Source organism: Crocodylus siamensis, chromosome 9, assembly GCF_052110815.1.
Source record: "Crocodylus siamensis isolate JL-2025a chromosome 9, ASM5211081v1, whole genome shotgun sequence".
NCBI classification, from domain to species: Eukaryota; Metazoa; Chordata; order Crocodylia; family Crocodylidae; genus Crocodylus; species Crocodylus siamensis.
In genome coordinates, this window is record NC_143403.1 from 67,341,372 (window position 1) to 67,368,030 (window position 26,659).

General features: G+C 44.3%; 1 protein-coding gene across 3 annotated transcripts in view; it reads right to left on the minus strand.

The window, feature by feature from the left end:
* The window catches only part of TMEM132B (transmembrane protein 132B), a 374,298-nt gene that overhangs the window by 198,089 nt on the left and 149,550 nt on the right, over window positions 1-26,659 (minus strand). For all 3 annotated transcript variants that reach the window (XM_090063009.1, XM_090063007.1, XM_090063008.1), the window contains exon 3: window positions 17,105-17,245. In XM_090063009.1, the coding sequence (XP_089919135.1) occupies window positions 17,105-17,245 (141 nt within the window). The remainder of the gene's footprint in view (window positions 1-17,104; window positions 17,246-26,659) is intronic.

The window sequence follows — 26,659 nt, forward strand, 5'->3', positions numbered from 1 at the left end:
ATCATTCCTAGGTGGTTGGATGCGGGCTTTTTGGCTTGTTAAACTGGGGAAATTCAGAGTTGTGTCAAACTCGACAGATTCAGGCTGGCACCCCCTCCCCCCCGAAGCAGAGCTTGATGCTAGCAGAAAAGGTGTAGTATGCCCGGCCCCCTGTCCTGTGTCTAAAAAGCTCCGTCTAATGGATTCGATGGAGTAGGACTATCATAGCGAGGGCCTCTGTGTCCCAGGCCTTTGGGTAAGTTAGCAAAGATAGCAGCATGAGCTGTGAGCAGTCCTTCGAGACAAGGAGTGGATACAATGCCCGGGACTTTGAGCGAGTGAACGGCTGGGGGGAAGCAGCCCCCTCGCAGCATCCTTTCATGTCCCCGCACGGGGCTGTTCCCAGTGTTAACCGGCGTTTCCCGATGTGGGGGGCCAGCAGTCCCCATGACACTCTTCATTCCCCTGATGATTCAGGAAATCAGGCCAACACCTGTAATGATTAAAGTGAGGGCTTTATTGGGCCTCAGCCGCTTGATGGTACCTGTCCCTGTGCATGCTCCCAGCCTGTAGTAAGCAAGAGCGAACACAGAACAACGTAGCCCTGTTTTATACAGAAGTAGCTGTCTCCAGTTAGTTCTCACCAAAGTGTAATCGAGGGGAAATAGACAATGAATTACTGTGTGTTACTGCCTACCCTATGGAGCAGCTTGCATGGAGTTAAGTCCCAGTCCCTATTCACTGCATCCACATGGACAGTTCCCACTGGGCTGGTGAGTGGGACTGTGCCTGCACTGCTCCATGGGAACTCCCTACGTCCCTGACACCCCCAACGTGAGAGCTGAAGCCAAACAACCTACCCCTGAATGAACCAGGGTTAAACTGCCCCCATTCAAGCTTTCACTTATCACAGGATCAGAGCGGACACGTGAACAGCAATAATGGAACCCGTGGAGCTTGGTAAGTCGCTGCCTCCTGCAACTATAGGCAAACCACCAGTGGTAACTGTGCATACGGGGTTGTACTAAGTGTGGTCACCAGAAAAGCTTGGGGAACCACTAGTTTAGGGATTGTCTAAAAGAAAACAACAATTCCAGCATAACAGTCTCAGACGGCGTGTAAAAGAGGGAATCCAAGCACCAAAGTTGTTTCCTAAGGAGATTTTACATCACAAACCCTGGCTGTACTATTCTTACAAAACTTTGGAGACCCAAAAAACGTTCAGAGCATCTTAGATTCGCTTACCAAAGAGACAAAGAAAGTCGTTCCTGAGGTCAAGCCTCTTGTGGTTGAATTTAAGGTAAGCTTTCTTGCTAAAAGTTTGCAGATTGGTCTTAATGACTGCAATATTTCACAGCAAGCACCATAACAAGTATCATGGGAAAAGGCACACAGAACAAATTGTATAGAAAGAATGAACTGAAATGAAAGCTAGCCTTCACATCCCTGTGTGCAAGTTCCCACAGGTTATATGTTCAAATTTGGTATAAAATATACATGGCAGCCTACAGTTTTAAGCATATGGGGGGGTCAAGTGCTTGTGCTAGTCACAATCTGTGCTCAACACTCTTCACTCTGTGACCCTCATTTTTAATAAATCCTTATACTAAGTCCCACTGAAGCCAGTAGAGCTATTCCAATGAATAAGACAGATGGGCGGTGTAATCGTCCCCATAATGAACTGCAACTGCAGATCGCACTGTTTGGGTCTCAATGGGAGCGTCTACACATTGCCATATGACGACATTGCTACGGCACCGTGCTTTAGAACTACCCGTCAGAAGTACTAAAGCACGGTGCATTACGGGCGGTTGCCGAGCCACCCACACGGCACATGGTTAGATTTTGCCACTATGTCGCTGTAGTGGCGCACCATACTGGGGAAGTGCGCCACTATGGCGACATAGCTCCCGATCATGTGTAGACCCACATGATCATAATGTCACTGGGGCATGCCCTAATATCCCAAGTGCACTAACAGAAAGGAATCCACCTTTCTGCAAATTAGCTGTATTTTCCTGCACCACTGATCTCAACATTGGCACCAGCTGTTACTAATACCATGCTGGCTTTTCTTGGGAGGACCAAAAATAGACAAGGACTTAGCATGCTAGACAATGCATATATACAAAAAAAAAGGACAGCCTCTGCCACAAAGAGTTTACAGATTAATGATGAACTGACTGTTAGCATTAATCCAAAAAAAACCCTGCTCCTCAAAACACCACGTAGGTTAACAGATGTGCACACATCCACATCCACATCCAATCTCTCTTTATCAGAGAGTCTCAGCACTCAAATTGGACTTTTATTTTACACTAGTTACCTCACTGGCTCAAACCTTTTAAGCTATAAACACATTTAAGAGATATTCACAGGGAAAAGAAGTGCAAATATAGCCAAGCAAGGTGAAAACGAATTTATGCAAAGTTAATGCTGAGTTAGTTTACAATGGATTTGGCACCAAGGTACCAAATAAATCAAAGGAACGCACTTAATGTTTGCCTGTCTAGCTACGGCACCCCATGATAATAAATGCCTAATAAACTTGTTGTTAGCTTTTGTACTTTAATGCACTGATTATTAAGTAAGCAAGTCAACACATCTGTAATGGAAATCTGAACGTGTTCTGGGGCTTCCAACTGGCTGCATTACAACTCAGCGTCATAAATCAATAAGCTGGGCATCATAAGCATCTCTCGTTTTAGTTTCTATAGTAAATTGGGTTAATTCACTCCCCTCTTACTACAGTAGAGAAAAACCAGTTATGACATCCATGTCCTTAAATCCCCCCTACCCCCCCAGTACAGCTGACAAACAGCAACAAAATATAGATTCAAAACTTTAGAAAAGTTTCACTTCACTCGTAAGGTTTTTTGTGTTATTCAAGAGTTTAATTCTAATTTCTACAACATGTCCAGGTGTAACTGCTTGAATGTCTCTGGTTATACCTAATACGGCTCATTGTCAGGCTTTATATTTTCATCATGGCACTCTCTTTAATAGGATTTGCTTAGCTAATGCGGAGTACCTTCCTTATCATCATAATTGACATCAGTGGAATTTAATGCAGATGCTTAAAACCAAACATGCTCTTAAGTGATTCTATAAATTAGGAAGCTTGTCTGAATCAAGCCCCAAGGCCCAAACCATAATGGTAAAGCTATGGTTTTTAAACTGTGACTGTATTAATAAGAAGAATATTCCTATAAGGTTCTTTTCTTACCCTTGTACTTTTTCTCCCCTCCTCCCTTTAGTGCATCATCAGAGGTTTTCCAAAGCCTGGAAATCTGCTGACCCCACATGTTTAGCAAGGTGAAAGGATGGTCATTCAAATGCCAGAGCATGCACAGCCCTCATCTCTGCCAGGCGTATGTAAAGGCTTCCCCCCAAGCCTAAATGCTTAAGGTACCAAAGGTAAAACTCCTTTAATAGAATGAAAGACAAAACTCAACCCATTTTTATCCCCTCTCATTCCTAGAGTCAGAGCGCAGCTCCTGAAGGCAGTAATTTCCATTCCCAGACTTACTGGGACATATTATTCAATTTCAAGATCTCAATTAAATTTGCAATTGGAATATGCAAACACAAATCTGCACTGGGGGAGTAAAATCTTTGACCTTTTCCAGAACCGTCTTCACCTCCACTGAGGCACGGGGCCTTCTGCAGCGAGTCAGATGTGTCGTGCTCGCTGCAGTAGACTGGTGCAGGCTTAGAGGAGCCTGTTGGCTGCTGAACAGGTCATCATTCCCTGTTGGCACGCAATACAGAAAAAAAGCATACAAGCTCCGCTGGGTGAATAAGCATCGAACAGTCATTCACTCTTCTGTGTGCATTTGAAATCCCCTCCTAACCTCCCTGCTATGTTCTCACAGCCCTAATTATGCAGACTACCGTACCCTGAAATTAAACTTTGCCAACTGTTACACCAATATTAGGATTCACTTGTAGGAATAAATGTACCAAAATGAAGCTAATTAGACCAAATTAAAAACAGGGCTCATTTAGGGATGATTTGATCAATCATTCAAAATAAATGATCTTCAAAATAGCAGTTTTTAGCCTGATCTAAGGCCTGTGGGGGTCCGTACAAATCTTTTCTTTTACTTTGGATCAAGTCCCTTGTGCCACACCTGTGAAGAGCCTCTCTCAGGCTAGCAATTTATTTTCATATAAATCACAGAAAAATAGGGCTGGAATGGCTCTCCAGAGGTCTTCTAGTCCAATCCCCTGCTCAAGACAGGGTCATCCCTGCTTAAACCATTCTAGCAATGTCCCTCTACCGTGCTTTTAAAAGCCAGAGAGGATGGCAAGTCCATGACCTCCCTGAGCTATCTCTTCCAATGCTTAACTTTGGCACATTATTCCTTCCTCCAGGAAAGAAACAAGGGCTAGGGACAGAAGTTACACAGAAATCGGTATAAGTGATCAGAAACCAGTTCAAATCTGTAACGCAACAGAAGGTCAGTGCACATAAACCACTTTCAAAAGGTCTGAAACCGGTTTAAGACAAACCTGGGTGGATATAGTATCAGACTTAACTGATTTAGGTCAAATCAGCTTATTGAACTTCTGTTCCAGATCCCCTCAAGAGTCAATTCAACTCACTGTCCCTTAGCATCCCCAGGTGCTTTGCCCCTCCCCTGCAAACCCTGCTTCCAGAGTGTCCCAAGCTAACTTTGTCCCAAGCTGTCTGCTCCAGCTGAGCAGAGACCCATGCTCTAGCGCCCCCCAGCTTCTGGCCTGGGCCACTGCAGGCATGTGGCTACATTTCTGGAACAAAAAGCGAATGTCTGTTCACCTGCTTATTGGTTCAATCTATGCAGCTTAGACTAACCTGCAAAGTTTGAATCAATTCAGCCTCGGGCTTTTTGAGTGTCCGTTCTTAGCCAAGAAGAGCAGCTCCACCACTATTGTTTCCTTAGGCTAATTTACATTAAAGGATCAGTCAGATATGCAGTAGAGGCTAAGTTTTAAAACATCTGGCCTGCCATTTCTCAGTCTCCAACCTGCAGGTGCAACTTTGTACCTGCAGTTATTTGCTGATGAAATTAAAACCATTTAGCTATCTGACCACCTGTTGAGTTCGACATCTGGAGAGCCTCAGTCTTGCCCACAATTATTTTTGCTACCTAAACTACCACCACAGGAAGGGAAGCTAAGATGAAAAGACTTTTACAATTAGTCTCAAAACCTGAAAGTCAGATCCCTTTTATAAATCAGAACCATTTTAGGGGCTGGGGAAGGGAAGAAAGAAGGGGAGAGAGAACATTCACCCCTATAAATATAGATTTCACTTGGATGTCAAGTAGCTTCTGCTCACATAGGACTTGAACCACCTCCCTCAGACAGAAAAGGTAGATCGGGCTCAGAGATGACAACAGCAGAATCCACTGTGTAGGTCTAAGACTCCAATTGTGCATGTTACCAATTAGCAAAGCAATCCAGCAAATTTCTAACAAAAATTTAAAATCCAGCAACCTCACTCTGACATGATGCAAGCATTGTTCTTTCCTCCTTACGTACAGTCTCCTCCCAATAATACAGAGAAGGGAGGAAGACTGAACTGACTACAAATATACTCTCTACAGCATAGCCATTCCTGGGGGTTTCTCAGGACTCTCTAACCCCTCACATAAAGAAAGACCACATTTATGCTGTATTGGGTTCAAAGATATCTGCAATCTGCAGCCTCATCTATCCTGAAAAGGAGTTTGCCAGTGCATCTATAAAGCTCTATCAACACACTCTTCATTTCATAAAACCACTGACATGCTTTTGTTGGGAGGGCTTATGCATGCTCCACAAATGAAAAGAAGCTATAGCAACAAAAAGCCTATTTCACCTGTGTGTCTATACTTGCCTCCTTGCTGTTGTTGCTACATCGGATAGAGGTGCGGGGTTTTTTTCTTCCTAAAACCCTATAATATCTACATCAACAAAATTTAACCATAGACTATGTTGCAGTTTACTTTGCACATCCTAATTCCACTATTTCACCTGCAAACGATGCTTTCTGAATATGATTAAACCGAGTTAAGCTTTCTGATGGCAAGCTGCACTCTTTTCTAAGTTTAACAAGATAAGCAGTGTATTCACTTTGCATGGGTTCCTGGGTGCACTGCTTGAGGGGCACACATTTCTTTCCAGCCATGAATGCTTTATTAGTTCATAAACCACCTTCTTCAGTCATAATAACATACCAGATCAGTACAGCAAGAATGGAGTAAGAAGTGTCACTAAGTTCTCGGACTGGTGAACCAGGGCCGAAAAGTAATTATCCAGACTACCAACCAGTAATCCCTGTGTCCCGACTCTACTGGAGACTTTATTGAAGCTGCTGTCAGCCTAACTAAATAAGAGCAAGAAACATTAGCCTGAAAAGACTGGCTGACCGGTGGAGAATTCATGTGGTTACCTCGCTATTAGATTCTCAACAGGAGAAGGACAGACAATTTCATTGCTCCTAGACTAGAATGGAAAGTGTTCCAGAGCCTCTACAGACCCAGATACCAGCCGACCCCAGAACCAGTCCTTCATATTGCTCATCACCCATCTGTTTTTGCAGGCGTGCTCTACGGTACTATGAGATGTCAAAGATTTTATGTTACTCAAACACCGTTAAGTGCAGGTTTGGGGTCTTTTATATGTGAAGGCAGCAAGATCAAGCCATCTACATGAAAAATAAAGGTTAGTTAATGCCTTTAAAATGCAGGTTTCCTTTGTGAATAATGTCAGTCAGAACTGATAATATTGGAAGATGCTCTTTACAGAAGCATTTTTGTATACAGTGCTCTCCAATAGAGCAGATGCCATTATTTATTAACAGGTTGTAGCCCTCAAGTGTGATGTCAGAAAGGTAAGATCCACTTTACCAATGGATCAGGAGGCCAGTTTCTCAGTAGCTGTCCTAGATTATGGCTGTGCTGTCCCAAGAACTACAGACCATTGCAAATCTCACTTCTCCCCACTCTTCGGTGCAAGACATTTTTTCTTGACCATATTTCCTCCAATATAAATACAAAGAAATGTGTGTGTGCACACACACGTGCATGGGGTATGTATATTTTACACATTCACACACACACACCACTAGTTCTGTTGGTTCATGTACTAATGCAGGACTGTCCAACATCTGGGCAGCCAAAGCCATACGCTCTGTATGGCCCCTGGGGCTGCAGTCCACAAGGTGTGGGCCACAGACCAAAAGCCACGTGCTGCATGGGTGGCCCCTCCACCCTGGGCTCTCCCCTGCTGCCCAGGCGGCCAAGAGTAACCCCCCACCCCTCCTGCTGCACACAGAGCATAGCAGCCCAACCCCTCTTTCCTTTCTGCCTGCATGTGCACCTTCCTTGCATGAGCACAAGCAGCCTTGCTCTGCCCCGCCACATGCACAGCACCCCCTTCCACTCCTGCTTGGCCCCTTCCCCTGCTGTGCACATAGCACAAGTACCCCAGACCTCCCCCCCCCCCACTTCATGGCTCTGCCCCCAGGAGCGGAGGCAGTAGGTAGAAGTGGCGGCGGAGGCCGGGGAGCCCACGGAACCCAAATTCTGTGGCGGGAGCAATAGCAGGAGCAAGGGCCAGCAGTGGCCATGCTGGGAGTCCTCAGGCTGCATGCTAACCCTTCAGGGACCACAGGTGGCCATGGGCCACCAGTAGGACAGACCTGCATTAGTGGAAGGCACTCAGATAGCATGGTGATGAGCACAATATAAGGACTTAGACAAAACAGAACAGAACCACAATAAACTTCTCACCTAATTTGCAAGTCAGGGCAGTAGAAGGGACCTTAGGGCTTGTCTAGTCCAATGCCGCCCTCCCCAGATGCATGATTTACTATTTTAAACCATCCCATGCAGACTCTTCTTGAAAACCTCCAGTGAAGAATGTTCCACAACTCCCCTAGGCAGCTTGTTCCACTGCTCTACTGTTCTTATACGGAAAAAGTTTGCCCTAAGATTTGCTCCAAATCTACTTGGTGGTGGTTTTCAACCCCTCACCTCTTGTCTTGCCCTCTGTGGCAAGGGAGATCACTTTTTCTCCACCTCGTTTAGAGCTGCCTTTCAAATATTTCAGAATTGCCTGCATGTTTCCCTTACATCTCCCTTCGTTCAAGCTGAATACACCCATGCCTTCCCCTGTACGGCTTACCTTCCAATGTCTTCCCCATCGTTGTTTCTTCAGCCTCCTCGAGAAAATGCTTTAGGTCCCAATGACTTGAAGTCATTCAGATCGGTCAAAAGTTCTCCAATACATCCTTTTTACTCATCATGCTCTGCATCCCTTCCCTTCTTTACTGATATTAAAACTTGCTAGTCACCTGCGACCAGTTTTACATGTTATGTGGTGAAGACTGGGCTTCTCCACCTTCATTGCACCTTCTCCACTGAGCAGCGCACTTACATTTTCCCTAGTCTCCTCCATCCATCTGGAAGACTTACGGAGCCTCCTCCTCTTCTCGCATTTGGCATATCTTGCCAGGAGAACGCACCTTTCTTCTGGGTAGTGTGTCCCTGGCTCTAGCCCCTTTGCAACTGAGGTCCTGAAAGTACTGGCCCTATAGAAAGCCTAAGTCCCTGCCCTGGTCCATGCCTGGCCCACCTTAGCGCGCTATGTCACCTATTTCACAAGACACGTAGAAGCTCCCTGCATCAACACTCCTCTTCAGCTCTCTCAGTCCAAATGTGATCCAAAACTATTTCCATTCACAAGGTGTTTGCATTAGTGGCTGTTCTTCTTACCTGAACCCCTCTTCAGAAACTGAATCAAGCTACAAACTCAAGGCCCACCCCAAGCTGAAAATGGCAGAACTTCCTTGATCAGGCTCAAAGCGTTTCTCTACAAGTCTGGCTAGTCAATGCAGCTTTCATGTACACTGGATGAAATTCAGGGGTCAGTCAATGCAGGCTGGACTTAAGACTAATTTACTCACCACCAAATTTAGCCCACTGTGTTTTCCCCTCCCCACCTCTCTGGTCCTTTGTTCACAGCCCGTCTCCATTCTGCTGCACTCTTCATCTCTAGTTCTATAAATGTTATTCCCACTGCTCCTTTCTCGTGCTCACTCTTCCTTGATGACATGTGAAGCTAATGGCCTCCGGCACACAGCACTAGCACAGGCTTGAAATCAGACAAAAACAAGGTTGTCTGTGTCTAGTTGTTCCTGCTCCTTTGGGTAGGAGCAACATGTGGAATTGATCTTCTGTCAGCCAGCTGCTATGGCAGCTCATGTGCCCAATGTCCCAGGGGTTTACCAACCCCTTTCACAATAAACTATGTCCCTAGGTACTTCAGTGCACGTCCCAGTGAGTTTAGCAAAGGCATGGCAGCATGTCATGGCAGTATGTTGCTCCTCATTTATATCATACTCACAGCCCCTGTTCAGGTATTATGGTATACAAACACCCTGAGAAAGACCATCCATGCCCTAAAGATCTGCCATCTTTGGGCACCTATACATGTGCTACACACCTGCTCCAACACGTGCCAACTAGCACATGTCGGAACAGACTCGATCAACTGAGTCTTCTGGAGCGTACTAATTAGCACACTCCCGCAGCCTCAGCATCACATGTACTCAGTGTCACCACACTTCAAAATGGTGGCAGGGGTGCTTTAACTCATCGAACAAGCTGTAGTTAAAGCATTCCTGCTGCCATTTTGAAGTTTGGGTTGCTGAATACACGAGATGCTGCAGGAGCTTTAATTAGAGCAGCTCCTGAAACCTAACAGCACCCCAGAGCATGTGTAAAGGCGCCGTTAGGTTTCAGTTAAGGAGAGCAAAGGCCTACGAAAGTGTAAGGGAACTAAGCGCTTCACCTTTACACGTCTATCACTAAAATCCATCATGAACAGCAGTGGATTGTGTACTTGAGCATGTTCTTCCATGCTCAAAGGGCTTCCCTAACTCAGGGCCTACATTACTCATCGTATTTGTAACACATGCACACCCATCTCCCTTGCCCCCAGGCCCCATACTGTGAAAGCATCTTGCTATGGACCCAGAGTTCAAGTCTTGCTCTGCAACTCCACTGAACCCTGTTCTCCTTCTCCCAGCTCACTCGGCTATAAAAAGGTACTTGGCCATTTGGAGTGGGGAAACCAAGGCAAACCAGAGGAGACAGTGTTGGCCACGACACCTCCGCATGTGTCATTAACTTTAGAAACCAGCATAGTTTAACCACGCTGGCCTGATATGCCACCTCAGCACAGGTGGAGCTTTCACCTTTGACCATTATACTAGGGCAGTCAAGAGTAGTAGTTAGCCCAGAAACATCACAGCTCATGCTACAAAAATCACTGGCATTAATTAACCAGAAGAGAAACTGCTGGACCTCAGCACTTCTAAAACCTGGCCATATGCTTTCTGTCACAACTGCCAGCATCTCAAAGGACCTACAGTGACAGGCCCTAATAAGCAGTAGCATGTTAGCTACCTTGCCTAGCTTTTCCTTGAGTACACAACAGCAACGCTGGCCAAGACGAAACAGTACCCACCAAGGTGAGAAGTCTCTCCTTTGTATTAATTGCCTGTTAGATTCAAACTGGCTGCGTCACCCTGTGGAACAATTTTAACAGTGCCAAAAATACTTAATTATTGTTTAATTATGGGGCAGGTGACTTAGTACAGTATTCATCCTGACTGATGAATAATATACATGGGAAACAAAGGCAGCTTGGTTCTGTCCCAAGTACACCAGATATTTAATTGACTTATCCCTTAATTACTCCAAAGTGAGATCAGAAGGGGATCCAAAGTTATCCAGTTAGCTTGGTAGCTAGTGTTTGTACAGTGCAGAGATGAGCATGATTTAGTGAGAGTCAAGAACACCGGCCTAGGACTAGCACAGTATAAAAGAAAAGTTGTGCCTTTTCACTGAAGTAGTCGTCGTTTGGCCAATATATAGAAGTGTCAGCACCATCCTCAGCCGTATTCTTCCAGCACGTTAGTTATCACTGGGTACCATAGGGGATTGGAAGTATGGGGGCAGGGGGACAAATAATGTACCCAAGAATAAGGTGTTTAGGGACCATCAAAACACTTTTGCCAATACTGGGTACAGCAAGAACAAAACACTGATCACTGTGGCAGGTATAGGCAGGAAACAAAATAAAAGAGAAACAGCCTATGTTGTTTTTGCTCAACGCAGATCAATTGTACAGCTACTGAATGCATATGTAATAAACATATTTACATATACACAGGCACAGAGTATTTATAACATGTACACCCAGGAATTGGCAGTTTTAGTGGTACGCTCGAGAAGAGAAAAATCTTTCAAACTAGTGAAACCTTCCCAGATAGGATCGTCTATTTATACACACCATCTAGCCACTCTTAACCGTTTCTCCTGGTGGTGGGGTGTTGGTTTAAAGATTTATCACCCCAAGTGCTATGCTGGTCAACGGCTGAAGGAAGCTGACTCTTAAGAGAATCTTTTTAAAGGAGCCAAATTTCTCTCAGCTTCCTTCCACCAACACCCCCCCCCCACACAGAAAAACAACTCTCGATTTTAAGCTTTTATCCGAGTTTAAAGACAAATGACTTCAAATAATATGAACCCAGCCTAGCTATATTAAATAAAATGAAAACTTCCAAGTGACAAAATAAATATTTCATGATGAAAATTGAAAGATCTCTCTGTAGATTTCACCCTGGCTATTTCTCCAGTTTGGCTCTCTTCAGTGTAAGTATGAGACTATATATATTATATATACACACATATATACACAGATAACGTGATAGATGAAAGCAACATTATAGATCTGGAGATGAAATGATCCCTTAAGTGAGAAGAACTTGTTTGGTCTCAGTAATGCTATAACTCAGCGCTGTAGAGATGGATTGATTCTACTAGCTTTCCTAGTTAGCATAAATATAGCCATTCTGATTAAAGTACTAGTGTGCCAGAGACTTGCAGCAAGATCCCACAGTCCATACTTGGGCAATTCTCCTGTATAATTTAACGATAGCTTTCCAGAGGAAAAGAAATTGGTCCACTCAATAATATACAGCCTCCTAAAACAGAGCTGTGACGTGCTGGTCTTAGCTTCATACCTGTGATATCCAAACACACCTGGAGCAAACCCCATACACATCTACTCATCCCTTCATCTTCCCAAAACAGAAAAACTGAGCACCAAGAAAGGAGACCCTTCACTCCACTCAACTTGAGACACTTCCAGAAGAGATATTCATGTCCTAGGTCCTGCAAAGAATCTGGCCCTGCAAGATGCTGAGCATCTCCGGCAAACTACAGGGTGCTCTCAATTCCTAGACACTAGCACTCCCTGCTGTTACAAGTGCCCGGCAGAATTTAGCCCCTTGCTTAAACCTAGGCGTTTCCCCTGAGGTTCATCGCCAAGCTGTTCCCAATGCTTTGACCTCCACCAAAAACGCACAGCTCCTACTAAGATATGATGGTGTATGCTGGTTTAATAACCTATGCCTTTATGTTTGTATTTGAGTACATGTGCATATATGTGTGTGGGCATGGACATATGTGCATATATGTTCATATATGTGCATGTACATGTGTACATATTCACCAGAAGGCCAAAACTCACCTGGAAAAAACACAGCCTTCTCAGGCCCTAGTACCAGATCATGGAACAAAACTAACGCCTAATTAAAGGCCAGTCTAACTAATTAAAGACCATCACAAATCTCACCACTTCTCCTCCAAATGGAACCTGTGTTTTTTTTACTTTCTTTTCTCTATCACACACAGAAAACCACGGCTGTATCTAAGAAACCAACCTACCAAAACAAAGTACATGGAAAAATGAGCATGGAAAACTGCAGTTGCAAAAAGATAAGGGATAACAAACCAAATCTGACAAATATTAGTCACTTTGTTTAATGAACTACTGAGTAAAGCTCTCAGGGCCACATAAGACGTACAAACATTCATTTTGTGTGCGCACACACGTGTGTATGTGTGTGCACGTGTGTAAATAAATGTCGCCTTTCTTACTCTTTGTTAAGCTACATTATCAAAAAGAGGTTTTAAATACAAGCTTACAAGATGTGTCAGAATTACTAAAGAGGTGAATTTATGAATGTATTCCTAACAAAACGCACTCTGGGAAGCTTTAATCTATGAATTGTGACAACCTTGGACGAAATGGATTTTTAATAGAATATAATGTAAACCGCCTGAGACATGGTGATAAGGATTTTTTTTTAAAAGTGTTGTAGAGAAAAGGCATGATGCACTTTGCATAAAAGAAGGAAAGGTCTTAAATTAAAATATTTTAATGAACACTCAATTTGCGTGAGGGATGGTGAGAAAGGGAGATGAAAAACTCATGATAAAGGATAATGCTGCACAGAGGAGGAGGAGAAAGATTAGAAAAATAAGTAAATTTGAAAGGGTTCTGAAAGATAACACCAGCTGAAAGGAATGAAAACTGGATTATGAATGTGCTGCAATCTAAAGCCATTGTTCTCCTTGCAGTCGATGTCTAACTCCAGGGTCCTTTGTGACTCTTATCAGAGCCAAGCATTGGGGAAAGTAAAAGCAGCTGAAGTATAAGCTGTGGAAACAGGCCTCTGAGTTAAGGGTACCCAAAAACAGTCATAGAAAAGTGATGAGCACCTGATCCTGCAAACTCTCACTTGCATGAGTAGCTCTCAGTTATCCAAGTAATTCCATTGAAATCAACATAAGTTCTGGCATGAATGAAACATGCAGCAGCATTGTCCCCTTTAATTGAAAAGGGATCAGTGCAAACATCATCAGGCAGAAGAGTTTCCTCCTCACAGATGTGACTGTGCTTCCACTGATGCCAGTGCTCTCAGCTCTCTGGGCTGCTCCATCTTACCATGAGTGTCACAGCTAGGAAAAGGAGCGGCATAAAATTCAAAGCACCGACTTTCAAGACAGCAAGCTGGTTCCCTCAAAGGAGCAACTATTCTTCGAATAGTTGCAGTTTCCCCTTGTTTCACAACTGATGAGATGGGTCTTGCAACTCTTAACTGCTCCAGAAACTCCAGTTAACTTTAACAAAGTTACTTGGGTTCCTTAAGTGGAGCAGGACCACGCATGTATCGATTTAAATAAAGCAAGTCACAGAATCCTCCTATAAGCGTCCCTCTTCTAAAGAAACAGTGTGCCACCACATCCCAGCAAAAAAAAAAAAAAAACCCCAAACACCAATTAAAACAAAGATCAAAGTTAAATATTTACTCTAAACGCTACAATATTTGCAAATCTGGAACTGATCTTTCAGAAGTTTCTATTTGCATACATTAATTGCTCCAAAAACATTAAAACCAAATCTCACAAATGAAAGGGTCAAAGTATTAATTAACTTGAGATTCTTTGCCGTTCATATAATTTAACAGTTCAACACAAAGCACCAAAAAAAAAAAAAAAAATTGGTGTTAATAAAAACTAAGTTACTGTGACAGGTGTAATTTCATGGATTAGTGAAACATGCACAAGGCAAAAAACATTCAGTGCTCTCTGTAATTTTCACTTAACTTAAAAAATAAAAACAGCAACTTCAGTTCAATTAAACAGGTTCCTGACTAGCAGAGATTTATATTAAGCTTTCTGTTAAGCTCCAAATTTGTCTTAACTGATGGCTTTCAATGTGGCTTTAAATGGAACATAGGTCACAGCTATTGTAATGGAAAACCTGAGCCTTAACATTTATTTGAGATCAGATATCGAGTAACCCTCTAGATTGCAAATCTCAGTTAACACAGAGAAAAGCTGCATGCATCGAGAATTCGCACTGCGACCGTCGGCACATGGCCATGAGAAGTGCAGTATGGCAGTCGTGGTTCCCCCCGTCCAATATTCTGCACTGACGCAGAACTTGTCTGTAGCCAAAGAAACATGCTGGGTTTCTTTAAAAGATTTGGAGTAAAAAGGAGTATTATTGAAAAAGACGTGAATCGGAAATGAAGCGTACAGTCCCTAGCTCTAAAGTTGAGTGCTCAGTGAAAAAGAATGATACCTTCTTATAAAGCATTGGCAGAAGCCAACTCCAAAGAAAAACTCATCGTGATACTCACGCCACAGCTCCAAAGCAACAGGTGGCTCTTCGACTTCTCACTAGCAGCTCTTTTCAGAAAAAGTCAAATGTTGATGGGGTTTGGGGCTTTTTTTTTTTTTTTTTTGGGGGGGGGGGGGGTATTTTCCCTGCAGTTGTGAATACTTTCCTGCGGTTGTGGATAATGCAACACATGCAACAGTATACAGGTAACCCTTGACATTCGCAGGGGATACATTCTCATATGCCCTGCGAATGGCGACATCCATGAATAAGGCACTGCGTTCATGAATGCTGTCTGGGTGGAGGGGGGACATTTGCTCCGGCAGCAGTGGGAGTACGGTGACAGCAAGCGTGGAGCTCCTGAGGAGCTCCTTTAATTGCATTTAAGATGCGAGTTCGGCATTCGTGAATATTTGAAACCACAAATGCCGTGCCTGTGAATAACAAGGGTTTCCTGTACCTGTACCCTGTATGGGTTTTTCTTGCTTCTGAACTGGCATGTGCATCAATTCCCCAAAGCTTCTATGTGCCACTGTGATTCTTTGGTTAACACTGGTCATGTCTACACGAGACACTGACTGTGCAGTAGTGTCATGTGGCATGAAGCATGGCACAAGGCTACTGCGCGGTAGTCACGAGCTACTGCACAGTCAAGTGTCACCTGGGCAGGGCACCCCGGGGGATGACAAAGTTCAATGGTCACAAACTCCTGGAAGACCATTTTAGGCTGGATATAAGGAAAAACTTCTTTACCATCTGAGTCCCCAGGGCCTGGAATAAATTCCACCCTCAGAAGTGGTACAAGCACCTACTCCGGAAACTTTCAAGAAACATTTGGACGTTTATCTTGCTGGGATCCTTTGAACCCAGCTGACTTCCTGCCCCTTGGGTAGGGGCTGGACCCAATGATCTTGCAAGGTCCCTTCCAGCCCTAAAGTCCATAAAATCTATGAAACCTAAAAGGCGTGTGCTGACGCTACTGCGCAGTGACTCCAGTTACTGCACAGTCACTTAGTACTTGTGTATGCAAGTATTAAATGACTGCTCAGTAACTACTGCGCGGTCAGTGTCTCATGTAGACGTGGCCACTGACAGGTTGATACATGGCTTCTGAGCTAATCAGGACTGAATCCCACATAGGACCCCAGGCAAACAGGTTACAAATTTAAGTTTTGTCTTCCTTTTTTTTAACTAGACACAGGAAAGAAAGCGATGAAAAGAGAGGAGAGGAATTTAAGACAAGTGGGGTTATAAGAACTTTTTTTTACCTGAAGTTATGCACTAGAAAACTCAAGTTTTTATTTTTCCAAATACATGAGAAACAAAATGTAAAGCTGGCTGAAAACAAAATCTGAAATCCAAACATTTGACAGTCATTTCCCTTGGTCTAAACAGGTATAGACATCTGCTTTAAAAGGGTCTTATGGGAAGCATGATGCAGGAGAAAGATTCCTGACTTTAAAAATTGACGCAAGTCTTACATCTCACTAAGTATAATACAATTACAGGCTAAAAGTAACTGCAGTGTATTCTAAGTGTTCAATAACTGCAGGATAACAGAAAGCAAGCGCTCATATTGGAAAACAAATTACTCTGACCAACAATTTAAATTTCTTATTACTTTTGATATAGTTTGCTAATGCACTGCTATAATAAATATATGTGGTATTCATAAGAAGTCTCAGACACCCCCAGGTGTTTTGCAGGGGTAATAAATAATATTTAATAGCTATTACTTTATAGCTTTTCAAATAAAAAAAAGAGGACACCATTGTCCTATATTGCCCTAAATTATTCCTAGTGCTTCTTCATTTTAATCTTCTTACTGTTGGCTCTTTTGCAGCAGACACTTCCCCAGCCCCCTGGAGGTACCTGACAGACACATCTGACTGCAGAAATCTTTGCTGAATTAAATGTAATTAGATCATTTACTTATGACGCAGAGAAATAAAATAAAATAAAGCTTCATAAGATAACAGAGTTATGATACAGCTTTCTAAGGAAGCTAAGGAGGATAAAATATGAAAAAGTAGCACCATTTATAAAAGGAGCATTTATATTTCTTCCTCACATTGCCACCAGGATGATATGCAACATAGTTTGGATGTCTTACCTGCTCTCTGCATTTGGATCATGATGTGCACAGATAACAGTAGCTGTGGTCCCTTCATTATCTATTTCTTCTTGTATCCCCCACTGGTCTGCATCACTGACTCTGATAGCCATTATCTTCACACCTGGCGCTGCCTTAATTCTGTTGGGAGACAAGAGTTTGGTTTACTTACAAAACACTGAGAAATAAATGCAGAGAGGTAAACAGGGGCAATAAAATAGGGGAGCTTCCTCCTTGCATCAATAAAAGACTGATATATGGGAACTGTAAGTTACTCTGCCTTAAAAAAATAGAACTGGTCCAATTATTTTACAAGAGATGAAGCATGAGTTTCATTATGTGCAAAGCCAGTTAATTTTCAGCTTGAACAATGTGGAGCAAATAAGAGCACTTTCTGCTTCAGTGGCACCAGTTTGATATAAATGAAACAGATGTGACTAAGCATAAGTTGATTTAATTTGCTGCGTCTGTGTTGCACTTTAAAATTGAGAACCACAGCAACGTGGTATAAATAGACCCTCGTGTTTGTCAACCTTTGGAGTTAGGTGCTTCTAAACAAAAGGGAAACCTTCAGGGAGGAACATGCTCCAGTGGTCAAAGCTCACAGTACAGAGAAGGGATGCGGGGGAGGAACATGCAACTATCTGGGCATAGACACTGCACTCAGGAATGAAACCATTAGTTTCACTTAGATCTAGGAAAGATTGTATGCTACCTAGCGGGTTACAGGATTAAAAACATGTATGCATACACACTACGGGTGTGCAAAATGAGCCCTTTTCGATTCGTATTTGGCCCGAATCAGGGATAGTGATTCAATTCATTGATTCGAATCACTGTCCCCGATTCGATTAGGCTGAATCTGAATCTGAAGATTCAATGCCGTTTCGAAGAATCAGCGATTCAGCCATAGACACAGCTTGAAGTGCTTTTTCTGCATACCTCGAAGTACCAGATGCAGTTCATGAATGCTGCAATGCTGGGGCACATGGAGCGCCCCACAGGAGCACAGGGGGGCCCCCCACATGCTCTGTGGTGAACCCGGAAGTACTTCCGGTCCACTTCCGGTTCCAAGGCCGAGCATGCAGAGGGCCCTCACTGCGACACCTGGCTTGGCAATCGGCCACGGAGGAACCCCAGCTGCCCCCCCACACTCAGGAGGCACCAGTTGCCGAGCAGGGGGAACACTGGGGGCCCCTCTGCACACTCCCCAGCAGACCCGGAAGCGGACTAGAAGTGCTTCTGGTCCACTTCTGGGTCTGCAGCTGAATACACTGGGGAGCCCCCCCACGTTCTTGTAAGACACTCCATGCACCCCAGCATTGCAACACTCATGAGCCGCCTGGTACCTCGAGGTATGTAGAAAAACATTTAAAACTGTGTCTATGACTGAATCATTGAATCTTTCCTAATCTCTCTGAATCCATTTGGAGAGTTCAATTCAATTTGGAGCAATTAAAGGGTCTCCTGATTCAATTCAGATTTGGAGATTCAGCCACCGAATTGGAGTGAATCTCTGCCGAATCGAATCGGGGATTGAAGCTTCGCACAGCCCTAATGCACACAGTCACACACACACACAGACCTGGCTATGACAACAAAAGCTGAATTTTATCAGCTACAGACTGGACTATAGATTCATCATACTCCACACATAACAAGAGGGAGGGGAGGAGATAGGGGGTGTTTACCTGTCTATCTCCTTGGCTCATATAGAGTATGATAAATTTATAGTCCAGACTGCATTTGATAAATTTTTTTAGCCTTTTCTATCAGAGCCAAGAAAGGACCCTACGTAGCAGTGGAGTTCCACGCTGGAAAGAGGTTGCCAAAGAACTGAGAACAAACCTTGTTGTTGAAGCAGGGACTGCATTTCTACTGCTCACGTCCTGCAAAACAATCCTGGGATTTCCAGAGGAGTGCTGAAAATATGCTAGCAGTACAATTAGGCTGAAAGCTCTACTACAGAGCTGCGTGTGCCACTGCTGAGACTTAATTAATTAAAGCTAATGCCAAGAGGGACCTCTTAGTCTTATAGCAGAAGGAAATAGCTGTGCTGAGACTTGAAATGTTACTTAACAGTGAATTGTGATGGATTTGCCCCCTGATGCCTGGCAGTGCTGGCAGTACACTGAAAGCTATTTAAGATTCTCCTTTAAGTTCTAGCAGAGTTCACGATTTGGATCAAAGGGTCTTCAAGAGTCAGTGGCAGTGGTTTCCTTTTAGACAGCATTAACTCATTCTGCTTATAAGACACCCTTACCTTGCCCCTGCAACCTCTGACATGACTATTTGCTTCTCATGCTTTGCAGCTGACACTTAGGCTAGGGACAGAATTTTCACATAAACCAGTTTAAGTCATCAGAAACTATTTTAAACCTGTAACAGAACAGAAGCACAGTGCATATAAACCAGTTTCAAAATGGCTAAAACTAGTTTAAGATAAACCTGGTTGAATGTAGTATCAGACTTAACCGATGTGGGTCAAACCAGTTTATGAAACTTCTGGCCCAGACCCCTTCCTGGTTCAAGTTAAATCACAGGCCCCCCAGCATCCCAGCATGCTTTCAAGCCCTGGGCTGGGCTGTGCTGTCTGCTCCAGGGAGCAGGGCTGGCCCCGCCCCTCTGCTCCCTAGCTGGAGCAGTGAGGGTTGACTGACAAGGGGTGGGGAGAACAAGCCCAGCTGGGGATGCAGCCCAGTCTATGGGGCAGGGCAGGTTGCCCCACCCAGGTAAAACCCCAGTTGGGGTCTGGGGCCAGGGAAGGGGGTTAAGCACCCCTTCCCCCGCTTAAATTTACTGCTGGCTGCGACTATGGACTACAAATCCCAGAGGCACCTGGAAGCAGGAAGAGGAAGTGATGAGCAACCCTGCAGAGTCCTGCTGCTGTAATTCTGGACTGCAAATCCCAGACACCTTGGGGGCAGCAGGAAGAGGAAGTGGACATACAGCCAAAGAGTCATCTTCTAGCACCCCCTCCCCCGCCGCCGGCTTTTGGCCTGAGCCACTGCAGGCATGTGGCTGCATTTCCTGGATCAAAGGTAAATGTCTGTTCACTTCTGTTTCAATTTAATCTGTGCAGCTTAGACTAACCTGCAAAGACTTAACTGATTCAGCCTTGGGCTTTTTGGCTGTCTGTACTTAGCCTCAGAGGTTGAAACAGCTTCTCATGGAGCAAAGATGCCTCTCTCTAATCCTTTGTGTATTTTTCTCTGTTTCAGAGGAATCCTAGTTTATTTTGTATTAATTATGCAGAGCCTGTTCCTTCCCTTAGGACTACATCAATGTACCCCCATAGACTTCAATTCAATGGTGTTCCTGCCTCCTCTTTTACACCTGGAGAAAGAATTAGTGAAACCGAGCCAAGAACAGATTTTTGCTTCCTCCAGAGCAAACCAAAATATAATTGTTTCAGACTGCCTGAAATAGACTATTACCTGACGATTTAACTTGTTACCCCTTTCTTTCTTTTTAAAGTTAGGGCTATTTCTGAATGAAATTCACAGTTGAAAACAAGAAGTTGAAGGGTTTCATGGGTTCATTAGAGGCAGGTCCTGTCAGACCAACCTAGTGGCCTTCTATGACCAGGTCACAAAATCCTTGGACGCCGGTGTCGTGGTAGACATAGTCTTTCTGGACTTTAGGAAGGCCTTCTATACTGTCTCTCACCCCATTCTCGTTAAAAAATTAGGAAATTGTGGTGTCAGTGCCTACACAGTCAGATGGGTTGCCAATTGGCTGGAGGGCTGCACCCAGAAAGTGGTGGTGGATGGGTCATTTTCAGCCTACAAGGATGTGGGCAGTGGGGTCCCCCAGGGCTCAGTCCTCAGGCCCACACTGTTCAACATCTTCATCAGCAACTTGGACGAGGGGGTGAAAAGCACCTTGTTCAAATTCACTGATGACACTAAGTGGGCATACTAGAAGGGAGGGACAGGCTGCAATTGGATCTGGACAGGTTACGGGGTGGGCAGATGAGAATAAGATGGGATTCAATACTGACAAAGTGCAGGATACTGCACCTAGGGAGAAAGAACCAGCACCATATCTACAGGCTGGGGAGCTCCCTTCTCATCAGCACAGAGGCAGAAAAGGATCTTGAAGTCATTATAGACTCCAAGATGAACAGGGGCCACCAATGTGGGGATGCCATCAGGAAGGCTAACCGCATCCTGTCATGCATCTATAGATGCATCAGAAGCAGCTCCAAGGAGGTGATCCTCCCCCTCTATGCGGCACTGGCCAGGCCGCAGCTGGAGTACTGCATCCAGTCCTGGGCGCCGCACTGCAGGAGGGATGGGAACAACATGGAGAGGGTCCAAAGGAGCGTCACTTGCATAATCAGGAGGCAGCAGGGCAGGCCCTACAAGGAGAGGCTACGGGACCTGAACCTGTTCAGCCTCCACAAGAGAAGGCTGAGAGGGGATCTGGTGGCTGTCTATACACTTGCCAAGGGGGATCACCAGGCAATGGGAGAGTCCCTGAGCACTACTGGGAGTAACCAGGAATAACGGCCATAAGCTGACGGAGAGTAGATTCAGACTAGACATCAGGAGGCACTACTTCACAGTCAGGGTGGCTAGGATCTGGAACCAACTTCCAAGGGAAGTGGTGCTCACTCCTACCCTGGGGGTCTTCAAAAGGAGGCTAGATAGACACCTAGCCGGGGCCATTTGACCCCAGCATTCTTTCCTGCCCATGGCAGGGGGTCAGACTTGATGATCTGCTCAGGTCCCTTCCAGCCCTACCAACTATGAAACTATTCAGGAAAACATGACAAGATTTAAACTTTGCTGATTTTCTCTTTATTTTCCTACCTGCAATTGGGCTTTTCTTTTGTAAATTCCCCAAGAGAAGAGGCATGCACCAAGCAAAACTTGCCCAAAGCCTGGGTGCATTCAGTTGAGACCCATCTCTTACAAATACTGTTGATATGTAGCATTAACCCCTCATTTTGTTTTCTCCTTTTTGTAGCTTTCCCAAAGAGATTGTGTCCACAAGACTATGACACTCCCATCTGACTAAACCTGAACTGCTGTTGCCTACTTCTTTCAGTCAGGAGACTGTGCCACTTCCTTCTTTTGTATCTAAACAGAGCTATGATACTATTTTTGATCATCTGGGCCACAGACAAGGCTTGCTGATGACTCTGTCTTGTTGGCTCACCATTTGTGTCTCCCTTAGGGTACTGTCCCTTAACGGGAGGCCTTCTGGTTTTTGGCAGTGCTGCTTTGTTGACTGCGACCGCAGATTTCACTTGCTGTCTTACAGGGTTAGCATCAGGTAAACATCCACTACTGTCTGTTTTCCCTTGTTGCAAATGTCTCAGAATGCTGCATTTCAGGAAACTCCCCAGTATAATCCCCTACAGTGCAACTGCTCTGATGGGCTGAGTCAAAATGTCATTCTGCATTTTTGTATGTCAGGGGAGCCAGGAAGGTTGGGAGAGGGAGGAAATTGAATTAGGTTTCTGACTTGGAAAAGCAAGACATTCAAATCACACTGGGCTATAAATGAATGTTCTGATCTTGTTTTTCCATCAGACAGTGACTCATTGCTTCAATTCTACCCCAAGTTCTACAGACAAAGAAAACCTATCTGGGGGCTCTGAATATGAAGAACGAGCTATTCTTCTGAAAGTTGACACTACCACAAGACAGGATGGTTTCAGTGCTAGTCTACGACTTGGCAGATCTAATCCCTCTTCCCTCTTCCATTGCAGACTTCTTGTGTGACCTTGGGTAAGGGGCTTAAAGGCCGATCCAGTGGGAGTTTAGACACACAAACGCCTTTCAGGATCTGGCTCTTGGTCTTCTTGGTGTCCCTCAGTTTGCCACCCGTAAACCTGTCTCACAGGGGTGTTGCAAGGTTAAATGCTAGAGCTAGGGACAGAAGTGACACACAGATCAGTTTAACTGATCAGAAACTGGTTTAAACCTGTAACACAACTTTGGTGCATATAAACCAGTTTCAAAATGGCTGAAACTGGTTTAAAATACACCTGGTTGAATGTAGTATCAGATTTAACTGATCTAGGTCAAACTGGTTTATGAAACTTCTGTTCTAGACCCCTTCCTGGTTCATGTTAAATCAGAGTCCCCCAGCATCCCAGCATGCTTTCCAGGCCTGGGCTGAGCTGGGCTGGGCTGTCTGCTCCAGAGAGCAGGACTGGCCCCACCCTTCTGAAGCAGTGAGGGCTGGCTCACTGGCCGCCCCCCAGGTTGGGGTCTGGGACCAGGGAGGGGGTGTTAAACTCCCCTTCCCCAGAGTACAGAGCTGTCCTGCCCCGTTAAAAACTTACTCCCGGCTGCAACTGTGGACTACAAATCCCAAAGGCACCTGGAAGCAGGAAGAGGAACTAATGAGCAACCCTGCAGAGTCCTGTTGCTGTGATTGTGGACTTCAAATCCCACAGACCTCAGAGGCAGCAGGAAGAGGAAGCAAACACATAGCCCATGCTAGCTCCATGCCAGATAGCCATGCTGTAGCACCACCTGGCTACTGGCCTGCACCACTGCAGGCATGTGGCTGCATTTCCTGAATCAAAAGTGAATGTCTGTCCAGTTGTTTCTCAGTTTAATCTCTGCAGCTTAGACTAACCTGTAAAGGCTGAATTAATTCAGCTTTGGGGTTTTTGGCTGTCTCTACTTAGCTCTGAGCTGGCTACAAAATGGCACTCCTGCTCCACTTGTGACACTGACCCTTACTAAGAAGTGACAGTTCTGAAAGAGTTTGTTCTGAACAACACAGAAAGGACCTTATTGAAACAGCTGCACTTACACTGGAATCATTCAAAATAATTCCATTGAAAATTTAAGTTAAATTCACTCTCATAAAATTCCTTCAATTTTGATAAGATACTATTTACTAATGGAAACACTTTTCTGATGAAACCTCTCTGACCTGTTTCAAAACCCCCGAAGAGAGCCCTTAGAAAAAGTAGTCTACAATGTGCCTCCATCAAAATACAACCCACATGTGGCGCATTCAACATTTGCTATCTCCATCCTTTTCTTCACTGAATTTACTACTCACAAAAGGCACCAGAGCTCAAATGGGAGACTGCTCCAAGTGTATTGCAGCATTTACCCCAAGTGACTGATCACGGGAGTTAGCACATAAAAATCAGGTTACATATAGCCTGGGAGCACAAGCTAAAAGCAGCTGACCTTCCTGACTCCTTCTGCCCATGAGCTTAAAAACCAACAATTCAGAAGCAAATAGGAAACTTTCTGAAAACTTAAGTTTTGATTTGGGCTCACCTGTACCTCTTACTCTGCCTGACAAAAATTAGAAGAGAGCAATGGAAACAATGGCAGAGGCCAGACGGATAAAAGAGTGAGAGCTGCTCAATGCACATCACAGACTGCTGGTACATTCAGGCATTTAAAAGGGACCTTTCCTGATATGTGTGAGCCCATAAGGGGACAAAGGGAATATCATACATGCTCAGATTGTTAAAAAACAGTATAACAACTTCACAGAAGTGCCAGTGAGATGGGACATGCTGGAGACCTGGGCCAAACTTCTGTGCAGATTCTTCCCTAGGAATGAACCTGGTGCTCTCCTGTAAGGTAGCTATACACATGCTAAACACGGTTTATATGGTAGCCACATGACAGCCTTGACTGTGCTTTTTCTCTGACCAGCGCCTCTTCCACGTATCCTGCCAGGCCAGGCTCCACTGAACAGAGGGGGAAAGCAGAGGCATCTGACCCCATCCATAGACGCACACTGGTAAGAAAATATTTTACAGTGCAATCTTCCCCCAGGAATATGTCACCCCTGTTTGAATTCAGCGGCTCTAAACCTTTTCTCGCCGCTCTCACAGCAACAAAAGCAGAGGAGATTACTGAGGCTGGAAGAGATGACTCTAGGACTGAGAGTGGGATTTAAACCAAAAGGAAGTGGTACAACAACTTCTACTGTGCCCCATTCAATTGACTGAAAGCATTTGAGAAGTGGATCCCTGCTTGAAATGGATCCCTGCGCTTGAAATTCACCCTGACTAGCACATCGAGCAGATATAATTGGGATGTAAAATCTTGACAAAAAGAAATTCAAAATAGAAACAGAATGAAAAGATATTTAGAAAATAAAACAGGAAAGTGCTTGGAGCAGATGGGACATGCTTAAAATGATGAGAAAGGAAAGTTTCTAAAATAGCGCCGAAAAAAACCATCACTTCTTCCCCCTGCTATTAAACAGAAAGGAAAAACCTCCCTCTGAATTGACTTCACCCTTGGTCACGTCATAATAATAATGGCTAGAATCATAACCTTCTGATGGAGCAGAAAGGACTTTACAAACATTAATGAACTCTGCCTTGCAATGCCCCCTTTTGCCCCAGTAAAGAAAGAATTATCCCCAGCTCACCAATGAGGAGTCAGAGCCATAGGGAGGTTGAGCAACTCGCCTAAAATTACTCTGGGAGTCCTAGGCAGAAAAAGAATTAGAAATCATATATCCTGATTCCCACTCCTATGCTTCTGCCGCCTTCTCCTCCAAGACTAAACCAGATCACAGAAATGTTAATCGTGAGCCCTTACAGAGCACTTTACGTGTTCAAAGAACTGTACAAATACAAACTAATTAATTCTCAACTATGCCCTTGGGTGGCGAGTTTATATTTACAATATATGCATTTTAAAATGTGTTAAACCCCAAACAAAGTATTAAAATAATAATTGGATTCCAACATGAGCCAGACAATACGACATGGGAGTTTGGGACTGACTGACTGAGCACAGCTATCAGAGGTCATCTGCATGCAGTTTGTACATGCAAAACACTAAAGATATACTACACTGTTATTATGACTATTTTTATAATAAATACAGCAGTCACAGGCCTCAATCAGGACGGGGATTTGATTGTGCTGGGCACTATACACACTCCTGGTAAAGAGAGAGTTGCTTGCTGAGGAGCAATCCAGACTAACAAGACAAAGAACGGAAGTATGCATAACACCAGGGTTAATGCAAAAGGGCAACCAAAGGAAATTAAGTCCAAAATCATGGAGGAAATCAGTGGCAGAGATAGGAACTGAACCAAGATCTCTAGAGCAACAGGAGTTCAGGGATTCTGGTACAAAATCAACCTGGCTTCTCTGTAATAGGGACTAACTGATACAAGGTGGTATGTCCTGCAGTGCTGAGGTACAACAGACTTGAGTCCATGGTTCTGCGAATGTCTTCATACTAGTGCTATTTAGCTACAGAGCAGAGGTGGTGCTAAGTCCCTTCTACATGTACTGAGCACACTCAGCTTATGGTGGGTATTGAGATGCTCTGTAACCCACAGGATCAGGCCCTGACCCTAAGAAACCATTTCATTTTTAAGTTATAATGGCCTTGCTGCAGACTACCCCGATTATCACCGAAAATGGTAATACGACAGCGATTCTCAGCCAGGGTGCCACAAGATCCTTTGAAGGGTATCGCACAATATTAGCGCTGTTAGGTGCATAAACACCTACACGTGATTCACAGGATGAAGCACAGAGATTTCAAATAAGAATCCGTAGTCTGACCTATTGTGGTCTTTCTGAGTTCT